At 34.9% G+C, this 19,455-nt stretch overlaps 1 protein-coding gene across 2 annotated transcripts in view; it reads left to right on the forward strand.

Moving 5' to 3' along the window:
- kcp (kielin cysteine rich BMP regulator) overlaps positions 1-19,264 on the forward strand; it is a 47,974-nt gene extending 28,710 nt beyond the window's left edge. For both annotated transcript variants that reach the window (XM_051869483.1, XM_051869484.1), the window contains 18 exons: positions 3,070-3,243; positions 3,372-3,551; positions 4,036-4,300; positions 4,898-4,980; positions 5,096-5,189; positions 6,801-6,974; positions 7,065-7,147; positions 7,215-7,335; positions 8,913-8,995; positions 9,070-9,169; positions 9,250-9,338; positions 10,410-10,682; positions 13,960-14,132; positions 14,917-15,028; positions 15,727-15,828; positions 16,171-16,335; positions 16,604-16,901; positions 17,994-19,264. In XM_051869483.1, the coding sequence (XP_051725443.1) occupies positions 3,070-3,243; positions 3,372-3,551; positions 4,036-4,300; positions 4,898-4,980; positions 5,096-5,189; positions 6,801-6,974; positions 7,065-7,147; positions 7,215-7,335; positions 8,913-8,995; positions 9,070-9,169; positions 9,250-9,338; positions 10,410-10,682; positions 13,960-14,132; positions 14,917-15,028; positions 15,727-15,828; positions 16,171-16,335; positions 16,604-16,901; positions 17,994-18,211 (2,787 nt within the window). In that variant the 3' untranslated portion in view covers positions 18,212-19,264. The remainder of the gene's footprint in view (positions 1-3,069; positions 3,244-3,371; positions 3,552-4,035; positions 4,301-4,897; positions 4,981-5,095; positions 5,190-6,800; positions 6,975-7,064; positions 7,148-7,214; positions 7,336-8,912; positions 8,996-9,069; positions 9,170-9,249; positions 9,339-10,409; positions 10,683-13,959; positions 14,133-14,916; positions 15,029-15,726; positions 15,829-16,170; positions 16,336-16,603; positions 16,902-17,993) is intronic.
- The last annotated feature ends 191 nt before the right edge of the window (positions 19,265-19,455 follow it).

Consider the following 19,455-nt stretch of genomic DNA (forward strand, 5'->3'; position numbering starts at 1 on the left):
TTGCTGTTTGATTCATATTAACAGCATATATAGCAGTAGTCACTGTATATTAGGGCTGGGCGATATGTAAAAAATATTTTATCGATAATCGCCTTAAAAAATATCACGATATTCGATAATATCGCTTACCCGAGCCCCGCCCCCATCGGAGACAACATAGCCGACAAGCACTGTAAACACACATCAGTTTGGTTGCACTTTATCTGACAATAATGGTTAAAGGTTTGTTTTTCTTTTCTTAGTTTGTGCTTTAATATAAAACATTAGCTTTGTTGTTATGTTAATCATTTCCACACTGATCAAGTGTTTGAAATGAATTTCGTTTCGTGAAGAGAACTGTTGAACTGATCAGAGTTTAACGGAGTTCATTGTGAAGGTGGACATTCTGGTGGTGATTGTAAGAATGATGCAAGTTGATGTTAAATGTGTCTTGCCTATTTTTTCTTAAGGTCCGATGTTTCTCTTTCATTTTTGGACACATATCATGATGATAGGCTACGTTTAATTTATTTAATTTTCAATGCGTCGCGCTGTATTTTAAACTTGTAGTTAAGCTATCATGTATTTGTTATTTGTCTAAAAGCGATTAAAAACAATTTGATTCGTTCTGCATGACCAAAAACGGAAAGGTTATTTTTTTTCCCTCATGTTTTAGAGCTCCGATGTGTCCTTACAGGCCTCTTATAACGAAATAATAGTAATAAAAAAATCATTATTTATTTGGAAAATAAGTAATTACAAATGTTGTTTGTGAATTTTATTTTTCATTTATTTTGATAATGAACAGGCTGCGATGTCAAGCAGTGCTATTGACGTGTGCGCGCGAGGCGCCGGCGTGATCACTTGAACTGCTTCCTTCCACCAGTGGAAACAACTTAAAATAGGCTACTCATTTTTGGTCATACATAAACTATAAAGAGTTTAATCATATCTGTGTACACTCACAACAAAAACAAAACATTTTGTTTTTGTAAAATAAAGAAAACAGGTAGCCTACCACTTTCTTCCGTCTTAGTTTCCTTTTGAACGTGTTTGTGTGGAGAGCGTCGCAAAAAAATAAATTAAAACAGCATATGGCTTCAGTTTTTTTTTCTTTCGTTTTGTTAATCTGTTAATTGTTTAAGTGAATATATTTTGTGTATTTATTCGTTTTATTTAGGCTGTATGAGTTTATTTTGCGTTGCAGAATCCTCCTTTTCTGTTGTTTGCGCATGTAAAACGAAACCACTGGACAACAAATGTGGTTATTTTTAACGAGTCATAGACACTTAGGCTATCCATTGTAATTTAATTTAGCCTTTTAATTCTAATTTAGCAATCTTGTCGGTTTAAACAGAAATGTACATTATTAGCGCCGCGGGTATAGGAGGTTGATGTCAATACACAAATCCAATATAGTCTGTTACACACACATGCGTGACAAAACTGTGTTTACGGGAATGCTTGAATGTTTTAAAAATAAAAATACATTGTTAATAAGCAAAATCAAAATGTTACTTTTATAAAGAGTAGCCTAGGCCTATTCGATTCCTGGCCTTAAGTAAATGTGATTCCAGAATAGATTTTTTTATTCCTAATTAATTAGCTAGCTACTATAGGCTACAAAATATTTCATTTATGCTATGTGAATAAATATGTGAGTGGTAACTACGGGACTATGTTAAATATTTTTTTTTCTCGATATTGGTGATTATCGTCTGTAACTGACTTTTAATATCGACATCGTGATACTTGCAAGACATCGTCGATATACGATAATATCGTCATATCGCCCAGCCCTACTGTATATTATGCTGTTTTCACTTTAATACACAAATCTAATTTACACATGTGATTTCTTTACTTGTTGTTTATGTTCACAGATATAACCGAATGTGTTTATGTAAACTTTGTGTTTTTGACATAACCTTGTGTGTATTTGACAGTTTAAGCGCAATAAGATATGAAAGAGAACTTAGTTTAATACTCACAGGACGCGTTGTCTGACATCCAGCTTTCAGATGTGTGTGCTCAGAAAATCATATATCAGAGGTTTAGACTGATATGGCTTTAAAACACATGCAGATGATAAACTTTCATGATGATGAAGAACTGCAATGTCACGTGAGCGTGACCGCGATTGCAACCCAATGACATGAGAATGCGTGTCAATAGTACGCGTTTGTAATCTCGTGGAATGTATACGCCAAAATGACAGACATATGATACGCAGGTTTCGCGTGCATATGATACGCACCTTATGATGTGTATATAATATGCATGGTACTCTTGGGCTCTTGGGTAGGATTAGTGGTGTGGGGTTCGTGCGTATTATACGCCATACAGTGCGTATCATATGCACGCGAAAAACTGCACATAATATGCACGCCAAAACTCATTTTGGCGTATACATTCCAGGAGATTACACACGCATACTATTGATATGCATTTTCATGTGAATAGGTTGGTGAAAGAGATGATAATCAAAACCAAACAGATGTTTTGGTTTTTGGCAGAGTATCCAAGGCACGAGCTGTAAAGGCTCCGCCCCCTTCTGTAAAGTGGGGTGGGGAGCAGCAGCTCATTTGCATTTAAAGATACATGCATGAAAACCTTTTTTTTTTTCCTTCCTCTCAAAAATGGACATTTACAACACGGTATAATAAATGATCAGTGGGGTAAAAAAATCTTGTAAAAAGGGGCATAATAGGTCCCTTTTAAAACTATTCATCCATCCATCCATCCATCTAAATTGCTCTTATTGGCATGCCTGTAAATTATTCAATATTTCCAAAGCTTGGAATAAATGTGCAAAAAATAAATAAATAAAATTATAGATCAAAATAATATAAGAACATATTATAACATAACTCAAACTTAAACAGTATAACAAATTATAACACATGTAAAAACATTTGATACCTCAGTGTTTATCTGTCATTCTCTCTATCGTTCTGTATATCATTCTGTCGTTACATCTGTCATTCTATCTATCGTTATATCTGTATATAATTGATCAAAGGTAATTACGTTTTATATATGAGTTTGTATGTGAATTAATGGTGTGGCTGGATGTTTTTTGTTGATCAGAGAGGTGAGGTTCAGTGTTCTCCTAAAAGCTGTCCCAGCGTCTCCTGCCCTAACCCTCAGCGGGACCCCTGCGCATGCCAAGTGTGTGAAGGCTGTCAATACCGTGGTCGGGATTGTGGAAATGGAGAACGCTTCCCTGATCCCAATGACCACTGCCAGGGCTGTATTTGCCTGGTACACAAATAAACACCACACTGTTACCATACCTGTAGTTTATCTTCATTTTGAACTGTATATCATTATACGAAATGTTACTAAGTTGTAGTTTTGCTTAACATATACTGTGTTGTGTATGTGTGTAGAATGGAAGTGTATCATGCACACCCGTGTCTTGTCCGGAAACGCCCTGCAAGCGGCCCGTGCGTTCTCCAGGTGAGTGCTGTCCTGTGTGCACAGGGACATGTGAACACCTGGGACAAGTGCATGAGAACGGTGACAAATTCATCCCACCCAACGACCGCTGCTCTACCTGCACATGCCTGGTGAGACCACAGATGTACTGTATATATGTACATTTACCATAGTATCACAAAAATACACTAGTTACTTCTCTGATTGTCACAATAATTATTTTTTTTTTCTTTTCTTTTTCTTTTCTTTTATGCTAGCAACAAGGGAATAACAAAAAAGTGCCCTTATATACCATGTTTTTTCAACAATAAAATAGAATATCAAATAAATGAATAAAATATCAAATAAAAATTATTATAAAATAAAACAAAAAAATAAAATGTAAAATAAAAAATAAAATAAAATTCCATTGTATTAATATGTTTTTTGGCCATGTACTATGTACTATCATGTGTTCTCTCTTGAGTACAATGCAAATACCATAGTACTGTACATGAATATGGTAATCAAACAGTTACATTGTATACTGTATATCAATATAGCATGGTATTACCATATGATACCATCACCGTACCATACTACCAACATTTAGCATAATGCATTTGTGTTTTCCAGAGCGGAGTCGTGTTGTGTGAGAAGAAGTTGTGTTCTCAGCAGTGCGCACATCCGGTGCGCAATAGGCACTGTTGTCCGGTATGTGACGGCTGTCTGTTTGAAGGGCAGAAGTACAGAAACACACAGACGTTCTATGCCCCCTCGGACCCCTGCAGGCGCTGCGTATGTCATAGAGGCTCTGTTAAATGCACCACGGTTAGCTGTCCTGTGGTTTCCTGCCAGAACCCCGTCACCACACCGAGACAGTGCTGCCCACTGTGCAGAGGTCAGTGTGTGTCCACAGACTCCACACATGTGAAGTCAGTAGCAAAAAAACACTAAATATGATTATTGTGCTGTCTTCTAAGATGCCACGTTTGGATAAAAAAGGTATGTAAAATTAAATAAAATAAAATAAAATACCCATTGTTTTGAAGGAGGATCTTAATGTATATTGATTTTACACTAGCAACAATACATTAACAAAAAGTGGCATTGTAATGCCATGTTTTTTTTTCACTGTCAACAATAAAATAAAAAATATAATATTTCAATATCACATATTATTAAACTACTACACTGATGATTTTATGCTAGCAACAATACGTTAACAAAAAAGTGCCATTGTAATGCCATGGTTTTTTGGACAGGTACCATGGTAGGATCATGTGTTCTCTCTCGAGTACCCTGCAAATATCTTAAATCATAAATATGGTATTTAAACAGCATACTGTTACGGTATACTGTATATAAAAAAACCTAATTTCAAGCTCTGTTGAGATCAATTCAGCTCGTTTGTCTGTTTAGTTGTGAGTTTGTGTTTTTGTGATAATTTTGTCTGTATCTGATCTGAGTTTGACCTGTGATCTCTTTGGCCTCATAGTATGTGTTCAACAAGGTCAGGAGTATAAAGAAGGACAGAGCTTGACCCTGCCCACTGACCCCTGCTTAAACTGCACCTGTGTGGTAAGAAACACAATACACAAATTCAGCCATTAGCATCTCATCCGCAACATCCTGCTAACTTAAGCATGATATTTGACCGATCGAAAGGTTCAGTGTTTACAAATGTGTGTTTCAGGATGGTGAGATGAGCTGTGTAGGTCCTCAGTGTGCTAAACTGACCTGCATGCATCAGGTCACTGATCCCGGCTCCTGCTGTCCCCGCTGCAGAGGTACAGACACATCCATTAGGGTTTATAGCATTTTATTTTTTTTCCTCTGACATTGATTCATAATGTTAGTCAAATTTCTTTAAATCAGTTTAGTTTTTAATGACTCCTAGACTTAAACAAGCTGCTTTTGCTGCTGTACCTTTAAAACATACAAATGACCTCTGTTATGATATATTATGATTAGGGCTGTCAATTTAACGCGTTAATTAGATTAATTACTGGAAAAAAATAACGTGTTAAAATTTTTAACTTATTTAACGCACTTGCCTCGCCCCCAGACCTACAGGTCATCTGACATTTCATACAGTTGATGATGAAGGTTGTTAAATAATTACCTAAAGTATTCAGTCTAGTGCTGCAAGCATATTGCACAGCACCAAGATAACCAACCTTCTCATCTGAGCTGTCAGCGGTCTGTCACTGGTTGTCAATGTTAAAATATTTGAGATGACCAGTCAAATCAAACCAGGTTATGTTCACGGAAGCTGCTGAGCATGAATTCCAGCGCGACGCTTCAGTTTACGATCATAAAGTCCGAGATAAGATGTAAGTAGCTAAACTACTCATTTCTTGATAACTGTTTTATGCTTGAAATTTTAAACGACCGACAAAAATAATCAGGGATGCAAACTTAATAAACTTCAGTCTGATTCCGCCATTTTGAATAGTAGTTATAGTTTACGTGATTCATGTAATAATTAGTAGTAGCTTAACTGTCAATGTGAGGGGTCAAGAAACAAAAACAAAGCCATTTTCATCATATATTAGGCATATGATTAATAATAAATACACATATTGTGAATTTAATAAACTTAGCTACCTAGTTTTCCTTGTAGCCTTCAATAAATTAACTTCTCTAAGAAAATAATTCATAAAACATATAAATATCAATTGACCCTATGTTTATTTTCTACATTGACACAGATGAAAATGAAAAGACTAATTATGCCCTAATTATGATATGCTAAACTCTTGGCGGACATACCTTGAAGATTAATGAATGACCCATTTTGTTTTGAATGAGTACTTTATTAAAAATAAATAATATTATTATGATTATTATCATTATTATTATCATTTGATATGATATGATATTAAATAAGACTTTAAGGGATAGTTCACCCAAAAAAATAAAAGTTCTGTCATCATTTACTCACCCTCGTGTCATTCCAAACCCATAAGACTTTCGTTCATCTTTGTAATTCAAATGAAGATATTTTTGATGAAATCTGAGAGATTCCTGTCCCTCCATTGAAAGTCTATTCACCCAAAACTCAAAATGTCAATGTTTATATGTGAATAAAAGCCTAAATTAAATCTGTTCATCATATAAAGCAGTCATGTCTCTTCAGAAGACTTGGATTAAAGCACTTGATTCATGGATTTATTTTACAATCTCTTTATGGACTTTTTGAAGAATCAGATAGACTTCCAATGGAAGGACAAATAATCTCTCAGATTTTGTTAAAAGTATCTTCATTTGTGTTCCTGAAGATGGATTTGGATTTTCTGTCAAGAATTTTCATTTTTGAGAGAACTATCCCTTTATTAAATAAGATCATACTTTGATAGACTTATAAGTGTTACTAAGCAGAGCTGTCTCTCTCTCAGGCTGTTTTTATGATGGCGTCGAGCACCATGAAGGCAGTACCTGGTTTCCATCCAGTGGTCCCTGCATGTCCTGTATGTGTGTGAATGGAGTGACCACCTGCTCGAAGGTCCACTGTCTCTCCACCTGTCTAAACCAGATCAGCGTCCCAGGAGAATGTTGCCCAGTGTGTGCAGGTACAACTACAATCCCTACAAACAGTTTTGTGCCTGGATAGTTTTTCTTTGGAAGTCTAAAGTTTGAAATTTGTGTTTTTCTTCTGTCAGACTGCGTGTTTGAAGGCCATGTGTATGGCCCTGGAGAGAGTTTCCACCCTTCTGGTGACCCCTGTCAGATCTGCACCTGTGAGGTATGGCTCATCACAACATTTTCTGCACATATTTTGCTTGCCTTACTTGTGTGTGTATGTGTTGTAGGTGATGCCAGACGGGCAACAGCACTTGCGCTGCTACAGGAAGCAGTGCCCGCGTCTGGTGGACTGTCCTAAACACAATATCCTATACAGCGGCTCTGACTCCTGCTGCCCTGTCTGTGCACGTTAGTATGAACACTGCTATGAAGAGATTTTCTACATTGCTGTGCAAGTTTCGTGTCTCTTGTATAACTCTATCGTCTCCTTCTTCTCACATATTAAAGGGTTAGTTCACCCAAAAATGAAAATTCTGTCATTAATTACTCACCCTCATGTCGTTCCACACCCATAAGACCTTCGTTCATCTTCGGAACACAAATTAAGATTTTTGATAAAATCCAATGGCTCAGTGAGGCCTCCATTGCCAGCAAGATAATTAACACTTTCAGATGCCCAGAAAGCTTCTAAAGACATATTTAAAACAGATCATGTGAGTACAGTGGTTCAACCTTAATGTTATGAAGCGACGAGAATACTTTTTGTGTGCCAAAAAAAACTAAATTACGACTTTATTCAACAATATCTAGTGATAGGCGATTTCAAAACGCTGCTTCATGAAGCTTCGAAGCTTTACAAATCTTTTGTTTCGAATCAGTGGTTTGGAGTGCGTATCAAACTGCCAAAGTCACGTGATTTCAGTAAACGAGGCTTTGTTACGTCATAAGTGTTTCTAAATTTCAATGGTTCACCACTGGGAAGCATGAGGCAGTTTGATACATGCTCCGAACCACTGATTCGAAACAAAAGATTTGAAAGAACAAAAGATTAATGACAGAATTTTCATTTTTGGGTGAACTAACTCTTTAAATTAATTGGTAACTCTTTACAAAAACAAGTAAAAAACAAAAAACAAGTAAAAAAAAAGAGCAAAAGTATATTTATAAATTATGTTTGTTCAAAATACATTAATGTTAATTTATATAATTTCATTGTTCATAATACAGTACCTAATGTTAACGAATTGAACCTTATTGTAAAGTTTTGCCCAAAATAATTTTGAGTCAAATCAGTATCAGTGTTGTTATTGTGTTTACTAAAACTATTAAAAATTGTTTTTGGTAATTGAAATAAAGCTGAAATTAACTGAAATAAGTGTAAGACAAGTACTAAAATATCTAAAACTAAAGCTGAAATAAAAAGCTAAATAGAAATATAAAAAAAACTAATGAAAATGACAAAAGCACATGACTAAATTAGTAAAACAAACTAAAGTGAAAGCTGAAAAAAAGCTAATTCAAAATATTAATAAATATTATAAAAGTATATAATAGTATGTATTTTATGCCTATTGGTCTATCTATATTTATTTATTTTATTTTATTTTTATTTTATTTATATATATTTGAATGAGTGGGATATTGTACATTCAGTCGGTCAATATCAGAATGAAGTATTCTTTAGAGCCGTGGGATAATAACCCTGTTTATTTTGCTATAATGAGTGGTGGGCTGTAGATTCTATTGAAAATAGACTGTATTATATGTCAAATTTGATTTGAGATGAGCAAAAATACATTTTAAAGGGTTCAAGTAATGTAAAATTTCTAATTGAATATTATTTTCAAAATGTTTTTACAAATGCAACAATTTAAACTAACTGTAACCATATGAGTCTCTTTGAAGAACTATTTTTTCATATAGTTGAATCATTTGATTCTAAGCTAGATGTTTTTGCAGGATTATTGTTGTGGTTTGTATTTCAGAGCCCCTCAGTAACTGCACAGCTACCCTGATCGGTAATGAAGTGTTGGCCACTGATGATCCATGTTTCACCTGTCAGTGCAAGGTATCTAAACGCACTACTGTTTTGTGAAGTTTTGTGCATTGATATGGAATGATGACATTTATGTGTGTGTTTAGGATTTGACGTGGACGTGTATTCATCGGGGCTGCCCTCCTCTCAGCTGCCCTCCAGATCATCAGCACACACCCCCTGATTCCTGCTGCCCCATCTGTGATGGTACAAAAACACTCCATCAGAAATAATACAATGTCGCTTCTTCCAGTGTATGTGTGCTCACTTATATCTGTTTGTCGCAGAGTGTGTATTAGAGGGCGACAAAACCCACGTGCCAAACGGTCAAAGATGGACAGACAAGGACAACGAGTGTATCACCTGCATCTGCAATGTGAGGAAACTAAAATGGAACTATCATGAAACCATTTCAGGAGAAACAAAACAACAACAACACAATTTTAACAAAAAACTTATTTAGATGGTTTTATGTTATTTTTGATCAAGCAAACTGTTCACGTTATGTCATTCTTATCAGGAAGTTGTTGTTATGATGCTTTTTTAAATGTGAAAATTCAATTCAAGTCTATTTGTTGAACCGACTAGAGTCACATTTATTGATTGTTTAAAGGGTTAGTTCACCCAAAAATGAAAATTCTGTCATTAATTACTCACCCTCGTGCCGTTTTACACCCGTAAGACCTTCGTTGATCTTCGGAACACAAATTAAGATATTTTTAAATCTGATGGCTCCGTGAGGCCTACATAGGGAGCAATGACATTTCCTCTCTCAAGATCCATTAATGTACTAAAAACATATTTAAATCAGTTCATATGAGTACAGTGGTTCAATATTAATATTATAAAGCGACGAGAATATTTTTGGTACGCCAAAAAAAACAAAATAACAACTTATTTAGTGATGGCCGATTTCAAAACACTGCTTCAGGAAGATTCGGAGCGTAATGAATCAGCGTGTCGAATCATGATTCGGATCGCGTGTCAAACCGCCAAACTGCTGAAATCACGTGACTTTGGCGCTCCGAACTGCGGATTCGACACGCTGATTCATTACGCTCCGAAGCTTCCTGAAGCAGTGTTTTGAAATCGGCCATCACTAAATAATTCGTTATTTTGTTTTTTTTTTGGCGCACCAAAGATATTCTCGTCGCTTTATAATATTAATATTGAACCACTGTACTCACATGAACTGATTTAAATATCTTTTTAGTACCTTTATGGATCTTGAGAGAGGAAATGTCATTGCTCCCTATGTAGGCCTCACGGAGCCATCGGATTTAAACAAACATATCTCAATTTGCGTTCCGAAGATTAACGAAGGTCTTTCGGGTCTGGAACGGCATGAGCGTGAGTAATAAATGACAGAATTTTCATTTTTGGGTGAACTAACCCTTTAATGCAGTATTAAGCACATTTTAAAGTAATTCATGTGTGTGTGTTTTAGCAAGGGCACATCGAGTGTGATCTGCAGGAGTGTCCTCCTCTTGATTGTCCGGATGGATCAGTCAAAGTGAAGAACCCTGGGAAGTGCTGTTTAGAGTGCAAAGGCATCAAAGCTGTAGTGCACTACATAGACACTGGTGCACACTGTGTGTACGAGGGACAGCTGTACAGCCACAATGACCACTGGGAGGTGGACGAGTGTACGTCCTGCATCTGTGTGTCCGGAGACGTGCACTGCCAAACCCAGAGATGCCCAGCGCTCACGTGTGCCTCGGTAAGATGACGATATGCACCTTTGAGGTTATATTAGTGAGGACTTCACATAGTTTGAAACCTGTTAAATGTAGGTCCCTGTGAGTCCTTAAAAAGTCTTAAACTTAGTTTTATCCAATTAAAGTCATGAATATCTTAAATACATTAAGTGGTATGAGAAAAGTCTTAATTATCATTTCAACAGGTCTTAAATTTGGGGAATATAAAACCTGGAATTGGGATGTGGCTTATTGTGAAAACTAAACAAAAAGCGAATGTGCGTTCAAAAATGTAGAATAATACGGTTCTAGAATATTACATATAATCATATTTTACTCATCCCTTTTCTTAACAAGATTTATAAAATTATTAACCTCACTTTTTAGACTTTAAACTATTTTTGTCAAAATGTGTATTATTTTAACTACAAAGTTGTTAAAATCATTGTTTTTACAGTCATTTTATGGTTTTTACAGTCATTTTAAGATGTTTAGCATAAACAATGACCTACAACCCCCCAATATGGTATTTATTTTATTTGTGCAGTACTTAAATTTTTTTTTTTTCTCCACAATATTTTTATTTTATTTTCACTTTTTAACACTTTGAAATATAGCCTTTTACATTTATATACATTCTTTTAAATTCCATACAACCATGAGATCGCTGCAAAAAAACAAAAAAAACAAAAAACCAAGAACACTCAGAACAAGAATGCTCCATCTGTTTTAGCCCATGGTAACCTATTCAAAATTGACTATTATAGTCATAATGAATGCAAAATAAAAAAATATATATGTTGAAGAATTTATCAATTATCAAATAACAAAGATTAGTCATTCACTTCTTCATCTGTTAAATTCAAATCCTTAATATAATTAATGAAAGGGCTCCATATGTTTTCAAATACATGCTCTTTAGCCTTTAATATGTAAGTTATTTTTTCACATTTTTTGGCATAAAGAAAGCTGAGGTCTATAAACGCTTGTTCACTTCTACTATAATTTTGTACTTTATTTACTAATAATTTTCTCTGGGTATAAACCGCAACAGGAAAAGCTTAGGGTCCAGTAAAATTTGTTTTGAAATGATCTTTTCAATTATGACTCTTACCTCTTCCCAGAAAAATTTAATCTTTCTGCATTGCCAAATACAGTGAAACCAAGTTCCTCTAGCTTCCATACATTTTGTACATATGTCTAGTATGTTTTTATTATATCTATTTAATTCCACTTGTGCTACATTTGTCCGCATTAACCATTTATACTGTATAAGTTTAAGGTGTGTATTTAATTTATAGACATAGTGTGAGCCTTAATACAAGCTGCTTTCCAATCCTCATCCGAAATTTCAAATCGCAAGTTTTCCTTCCATGCATTCAACTTATACTGTGAATTTTCGGATGAGTAAGATGTCAGCAACCCGTAAAATTCAGATATGATACCCTTTCTCAAATGATCCTTTATCATAATTTTTTTCCAAAAATGAATGTGGGGTTTAGTAAGGACATTGTCTTGATTTGCTTCTAATCTGGACATATTTGAAAAAATGCTTCCTATTGAGGCTGAACTTAAGCCTCAACTCCCCAAAAGACCTCATAATATCAGAATCTGTCAAATAAAGATATTGAATCATTTTAAGTCCCTTCGATTGCCACAATTTGAATGTAGCATCCGCTCTTCCTGGTACAAAGAACTGATTACCCCATATTGGACTAGATTGAAATAATGAATGGGAGTCTTATAAATATTTTTGTACATCATACCATATCTTTAACATATGTTTTGCAATTGGGTTTTTAGGTTGTTTCTGTAGTTTTTTTTCGCTGTGTCCATATATATGTATGAGGGAAGAGGTAGGGTTAGATTGTGAGATTCCATTTCAGTGTAAAGTGGAGACTCATTTGTTGAAAAGTAGAACATAACAGACCTCAGCTGTGCAGCACAGTAATACCACAATATGTTTAGACATTTTAAGCCCCCTCAAATGGTAAATACAACAAAGACAAACAAAGTCTTGCCCTCCTATTGTTCCATATGAATCTGACAAACATAGTTTTAATTTTTGAGAACAAATCTGAAGGTGGTGGAAGTGGAATATTTTGAAATAAATAAAGTAGTTTGAATTACCTCTGAAACTGGATACCCTCTTTCATTTGAATTGAGAGGTAATATAGAAGATTTTGTGTTATTTACCTTATATCCCGAGATATCACCAAATGTTTTAATTAGCTGTAACATAGCTGGAATTGATTTACTTAAATTTGACATGAATAAAATAACATCATCAGCATACAAGGATACTCTGTGTTCTGTCAGCCCTACTGTTGTTCCACAGAATTGCTGATGTGAACGTACTCCAATTGCAAGAGTTTCAATTGCTAGTGTGAACAACAAATGAGAGTGGGCACCCTTGTCTGCATCCTTTACTAATTTTTATTGGTTTTGAAATATTTCTATTTGTCAAGATTTCTGCAGTCAAATTTGTGTATATTACCTTAACCCATTTTATGAAATTATTTCCAATTCCAAATCTTTCTAAAACATTGAAAAGTTAGGCCCATTCGACCCTATCGAAGGCCTTTTTGGCATCTAATGATAGGAGTGCTGTATCTGACATTTCTTTGTTAGTATGAATAATGTTCAGTACCCTTCTTACATTATGGAAGCCCTGCCTTCCTATTATAAATCCATTTTGATCTTTATTAATAATATTTGGCAATAGTTTTTTCAACCGTTTTGCTAAAAGTTTACATATTATCTTAAGGTCAGAATTTAACAAACTTAAAACCATGTTTTCACATTTGTTAGGGATTTTACCTGGTTTTGGCAGTAAGCACTATTCATAGAGGGTGGAAAACTAACTTTCTGAAATACCTCCAGAAACAAGTGGAGTTAACAATTTATTTTTAAATTTTTTATACAGGTCTATTGGAAGACCATCTGGTCCTGCCCTTTTTCCTGACTTCATATTATCAATGCTGTTCCCTATTTCTTCCTTGTTAATTTCCATCTCCGGGTCTTCTTTATGTTCATTTGGGAAATGAGGTATAGGTAGTTCATCTAAAAACCTATTTAGGTTTTGCGAATTTTGTCTCATTTTTTGTATCATATAATTCTTTATAGTAGCCTCTAAAGGCAAATTTTATTTTAAAAACACTGCAGATACCCTGTAAATAGTGAGGTCCAACTTACAAGTCAGTGTACTATATTAGTGAGAATTTTTGACTGGCAAGGACATTTTGGGCCCCTCTCAGGTATAATCTATCTGGATATATAGTAGCATTTGTGTGTTTGTAGGATGAAACTCCGGCTCTGGTTCCTGGAATGTGTTGTCCTCACTGCATTCCCCGCCCCGCCACCTGCATTGTGTTTGGAGACCCTCACTATCGAACATTTGATGGAAAGATGGTGAACTTCCAGGGGACTTGCACATATGTTCTGGCTCAGGACTGTGAGGGCGGAGACTTCAGGTGCTCACAATTTTCTCTCACTCACTACACTACTGTTCAAAAGTTCAGAGTCAGTAAGATTTTTTGTTTTTTAAAAACTTGACTTTACACAACAGGGATGGACTAAATTGTTCAAAAGTGACTGTAAAGATATTTATAATGTTAAAAAAAAAATTTGTATCACAGTGTCCACAGAAATATTAAACAGCACAACTGTTTTCAACATTGTTTAAAAAAAAAAAAGGTGGGTTGCACCAATAGGAATTAAGCTTAAATCTAGATTAATTCAAGGTTTATCTAATAATTCTGTTGGACCAAACTTTAAACCTTGCTTAAAAATGAGCAGGTTTACATTTAAACCATAATTTTGATACTGGATTTAATTTATATTTAAGATAGATTAACTTTAATCCTGTTTCTCCATAACTTTAAACTCAGATTTAAATCTAAATTAGAATTAAATTAAGCAATCAAGGATTTGTTGATTTTATTTTAAATCGAGTTGTGTTGCAGTTGAGTTGTCTAATCTGTGATTAACCTCCATTTACGATAAATTTTCTCCACCATGATGGATTTGCCATTGTAATTAAACAGCAACAATGTTAATATTCCATTTCCTTCTTTATTGACCACCAGAAACTCTCTCTCTGACATAAGTAGGGGGTAGGTTTAGGGTTAGGGATAGAATGTCCCCGTAAAATGGAATGTCCCCGTAAAATATGGAAAGCCAACGTGTGTGTGTGTGTGTGTGTGTGTGTGTGTGTGTGTGTGTGTGTGTGTGTGTGTGTGTGTTCGTGTGTTCCAGTGTCCATGTATCTAATGAGGACCGGGGACGTAGGGGAGTGTCATGGACCAAAGAAGTGACCGTGCTTATTGGAAATGTTGTGGTGCAGCTGTTTCAAGACTGGATTGTCAAGGTTATATGCCTTTAGACCTGTTCACACAAAGAATGATAACTATAAATATAACTAAAACGATAAATATATTAGTGTCCACACCAATTCACTGTAATGTTCTGTTTACAGGTGTGAATGGGCCAGTGTTATTTACTTTTTTCACACTACTTATAATACACCAAATACATATGTATGTATATATATATATATAATATATATATATATATATATATATATATGATGTCGTTGTCACAGTTGCATAATAGTTTGTGATTGGTCTTATTTTTTACACATGTATGTTTGTATTTCTAATGTGATTTTAGCTGATATAATTAGCTAAATCAGGGATTCCCAAACTTTTATGTCAGCCAAACCCACTTTGACCTAAAATATTTACTCTAGAGATTTTAATTTAATATTTCAGTATTTAAAAAAAAAACTTTCACATTGTTTACAGTTCTCTAATTTAGGTTAATGATCACATGACATGCAGGTAAATCTTTTTTAGTAAGTGTTTTATTTTGATTCTTTTTATTTTTGAATTATTTATTTTAATTTTATATTTTTATGCAGTTTCTTTGTGAACCCCAGATTAGGGAAAACCGTCAGCTAAATTATCAATTTACCTTCAGCTTTTCTTTAGACACATTTATCAGTGTTGATTATTAACAACTTTGCTTGTTGCTTGTTTTCTTCCTCCTTTTTTTTCGATCCGTCAGGTTGATTATCAACACGTCTCCCTGCCGTTTCTTAAAGAGCCGTATGTTTACCTGGAACGCAAGACCAACACCATCCTCCTGAACACCAATGTTGGGCTGAAGGTACAGTCTCTGTATGAGTTCACTCTGGGTTCAATCTTCTATAGGAAAGAAGCATCATAAACAAGATCTCCTTAATATCAATTGTTTCTTTATTGTATAGCAGTGAGATTAAATATAGAGCAAATACTAATATAGAGAAAAAAAGGCCCTGGTAATCTCATATGTTTCCTCTAGAGCTCATTTTTGCTAAGATACTAAATATCTGAGATTTCAATATAAATTCAAACATTTCTCATGAAATTCTTTTTTATTTATTGCCCACATTTATTTTTATTAATTTGTATTATTTTATATTAATTTTACATCACTTTTTATTTGTTTATTTGGTAATTGTGTTTTAAGGTGTTATGGAATGGCCGATCTCATGTTGAAGTTAGTGTTCCTGGTACCTACAAGAAGAATATGTGCGGTTTATGTGGAAACTTCAATAACTATCCTCAGGACGACATGAAACTTCGCAACGGACAAATCGCCAAATCTGAAGCAGATTTCGGAAACAACTGGAAGGTTAAAACACTAAAACATCTTCATGCTGTGTGTTTTGATTAATATGTGGGTTTGTAGTTGACAGCAAAAGTAGAAATGTGACAGCTGAGAATGCGTGAATGGGAATTGGGATGTGTTCATTTTTTAATCTTTTTTCTGTTTGAACACCAAGACTCAACATGTCTGAAGAACCAATGCTAGCCAGTAGCCACACAATCTTGTATTGTAATTAGTTAATAATGTATTTTCAAATGTTAAATTATAATGTTAAATATTATTCTCCTTGCAGGTGGGCAGTGGAAGTTCAAGTGTTCATTGTTCTAATGTGAAAAACATTGATCCATGTAAGGAGGCCGGATACTCCGCCCGTAAGACCGCAAACGCTCGCTGCGCAGTGCTTAAGTCACCCGTGTTTAAGCGGTGTCATAAGGTGGTGCCACCCGAGATGTTCTTTGCTTCATGTGTGTATGATCTGTGCGCCTGCGGGTCCAATATGGACGAGTGTTTGTGTGACGTGTTGGAGGCTTACTCGTCCCAGTGCCGTGAAGCCGGGATTGTCCTGCAGTGGAGGTCGCCGACACTCTGCGGTGAGTGAGAGATACTCATGCAGTTAACTGTAACCCCCCCTTTTTGAGCATAGACTATCCAAACTTAAATGTTTGTAATTTATAAATGCTTGGGAATACAGACCTAAGGTCTCTTTTTAAAGAAGACACTCAGCAGATTATTGCTGAAGTGAAAGCACTTCAAAAAATGAAAGTGTAAAAAAGTTATGGTTTAAAGGGTTAGTTCACCCAAAAATGAAAATTCTGTCATTTATTACTCACACTCATGTCGTTAAGACCTTTGTTCATCTTCAGAACACAAATTAAAATATATTTGATGAAATCCGATGGCTCAGTGAGGCCTCTATTGCCAGCAATGTCACTGAACCTCTCAAGATCCAGAAAGGTACTAAAGACATATTTAAAACAGTTCATGTGAGTACAGTGGTTTAACCTTAATGTCATGAAGCGACGAGAATACTTTTTGTGCGGCAAAAAAACAAAATAACAACTTTTCAACAATATCTAGTGATGGCCGATTTCAAAACATTGCTTAATGAAGCTTCGAAGCTTTATGAATCTTTTGTTTCGAATCAGTGGTTCTGATCGCGTAAACGAAGCCTCGTTTACTGCAATCACGTGACTTTGGTGCTCCGAACCACTGATTTGAAACAAAAGATTTGTAAAGCTTCGAAGCAGAGTTTTGAAATCGCCCATCACTAGATATTGTTTGTATTCCGAAGATGAACGAAGGTCTTACGGGTGTAGAACGACATGAGGGTGAGTAATAAATGACAGAATTTTCATTTTTGAGTGAACTAACCCTTTAAGTTTACTGCAAAACAAATGTACTATACTAAACATTTTTTATTTTATACATTTTACTAAATTTTTACTTTTAAAATTGCTATAAAATCAAAGCCATATGTCTAACCAAGTTGTGTTCCAGATTCGAAGTTGATGTCACAAAAATTGAAGTTCCTATGAGATTTTGTTTAAAATGTTAACAGAAGTGAAGAGGTTTGCTTGCGTCATGTAAACAATCTGTGTTGTATAAAGCGATATATAAAGTAATGTGACTTGATTTGTTGTGCTTTAGTATAACGCCATCCTTTTTCTTTTCCATCCTTACAGCCGTGGGTTGCCCGTTGGACCGTGGTTATGTGTTTGATGAGTGTGGGCCTCCGTGTCCTAAGACATGTTTTAATAAAGACGTGCCACTCGGTGTGATCGATGCTCACTGCTTTAAACCCTGCGTACCAGGATGCCAGTGTCCCGCTGGACTGGTAGAACACAACTCCCACTGCATTGCCCCTGAGAAATGCCCTAAAATTATCCATGGCAATCTTTGAGAGCCTCAAACTGTGGAGTCGAATCAGTTTGTCTACAAGGTCTAAATTTGTTTTTAATTATCCCTGAGATCTGATGAACTAAAACAAGTAAATTGGCATTAAGATTCATTAGTACACATTATTTCGTATAAAAACATTTGTAATTTTTATCAAAATGTAAAAACATTTCAGCTGACATCATAAATCCCTCAAACTTATCAACCATTGTCCTTCCAACATCTGCCTCCACTTTTCACAATCCAATCATTTCCTGATGGATAAAAAGTCGTTCTCATTTTTTCTCATTGAATATCCTGTTGCATTCAGAAATACATCAGATTACAATGAGTTGCGAATGGAGTTTTGTATTGACTTTAAAATGCTTGAGCTTAACGCACATTTAATTTTTACTTTATAGCTCAAACCACTTAAACAATCCTCTACTGTATGCTGCATTTAGTTTTTTGTATGTTTGTTTGTTTGTTGATTGGTGCTACTGTCTGTAAGTGTTTCTGACACTATGTTAACCTGTGTTTAATGGAGCTAAATTACACATTATCAGTTAACATCCACTGATAGGAGGATATTTGAGCCAACTGGACAAATTTTTCCTCTTTCTTTCACCACAGATGCAAAGAGGAAAAAGCTTTTTTGAATTATCATGAGATTTCTTTTCTTTTCCTCTTCAATTTGATATTTTTAAACAAATTAATGAGTTAAACAAAATGACAAAGACAAATCTGCATAGTTTTTTGCACTGTTTTTGATGGGCCTTTTTTGCTGTTGCACTGGTGTTGTGATTAAAAAATGTTCACTCTCTTGAAATACAGAGTTTTGTAAGCAATGTTATTACACTTGATAATTTTATTTACAATACTGACAGTGAATCTATGTAAAAATAGAAACACAAAAAGAGCTAATCTGATATAGTGCCTTCAAAGAATTATATTGAGTTATGTATGTTTATATGTTATATTCATCAGGTGCATTGACATTTATCAGTATTTGTATGTCATATTTAATGTATTCTCATATTTACTGTATGTCCTGTTATTACACCAAATCCCATCTTCACACAGTCTGTTTGTTCTTATTGCTCATCTAAAATGGGTTACTCACATTACATTCAGTAAAAAACAGTATCTTTTTTTTTACACTATTTTGACTATGAACTTTTTGAGGATAAAATGGCACATAAATAGCTAGCCAATTTTGATTAGTAAGATTTCATTAAGATTTACTGTAGAAAACAAAAGATATCATTT

Source organism: Ctenopharyngodon idella, chromosome 18 (genome assembly GCF_019924925.1).
Source record: "Ctenopharyngodon idella isolate HZGC_01 chromosome 18, HZGC01, whole genome shotgun sequence".
NCBI classification, from domain to species: domain Eukaryota; kingdom Metazoa; phylum Chordata; class Actinopteri; order Cypriniformes; family Xenocyprididae; genus Ctenopharyngodon; species Ctenopharyngodon idella.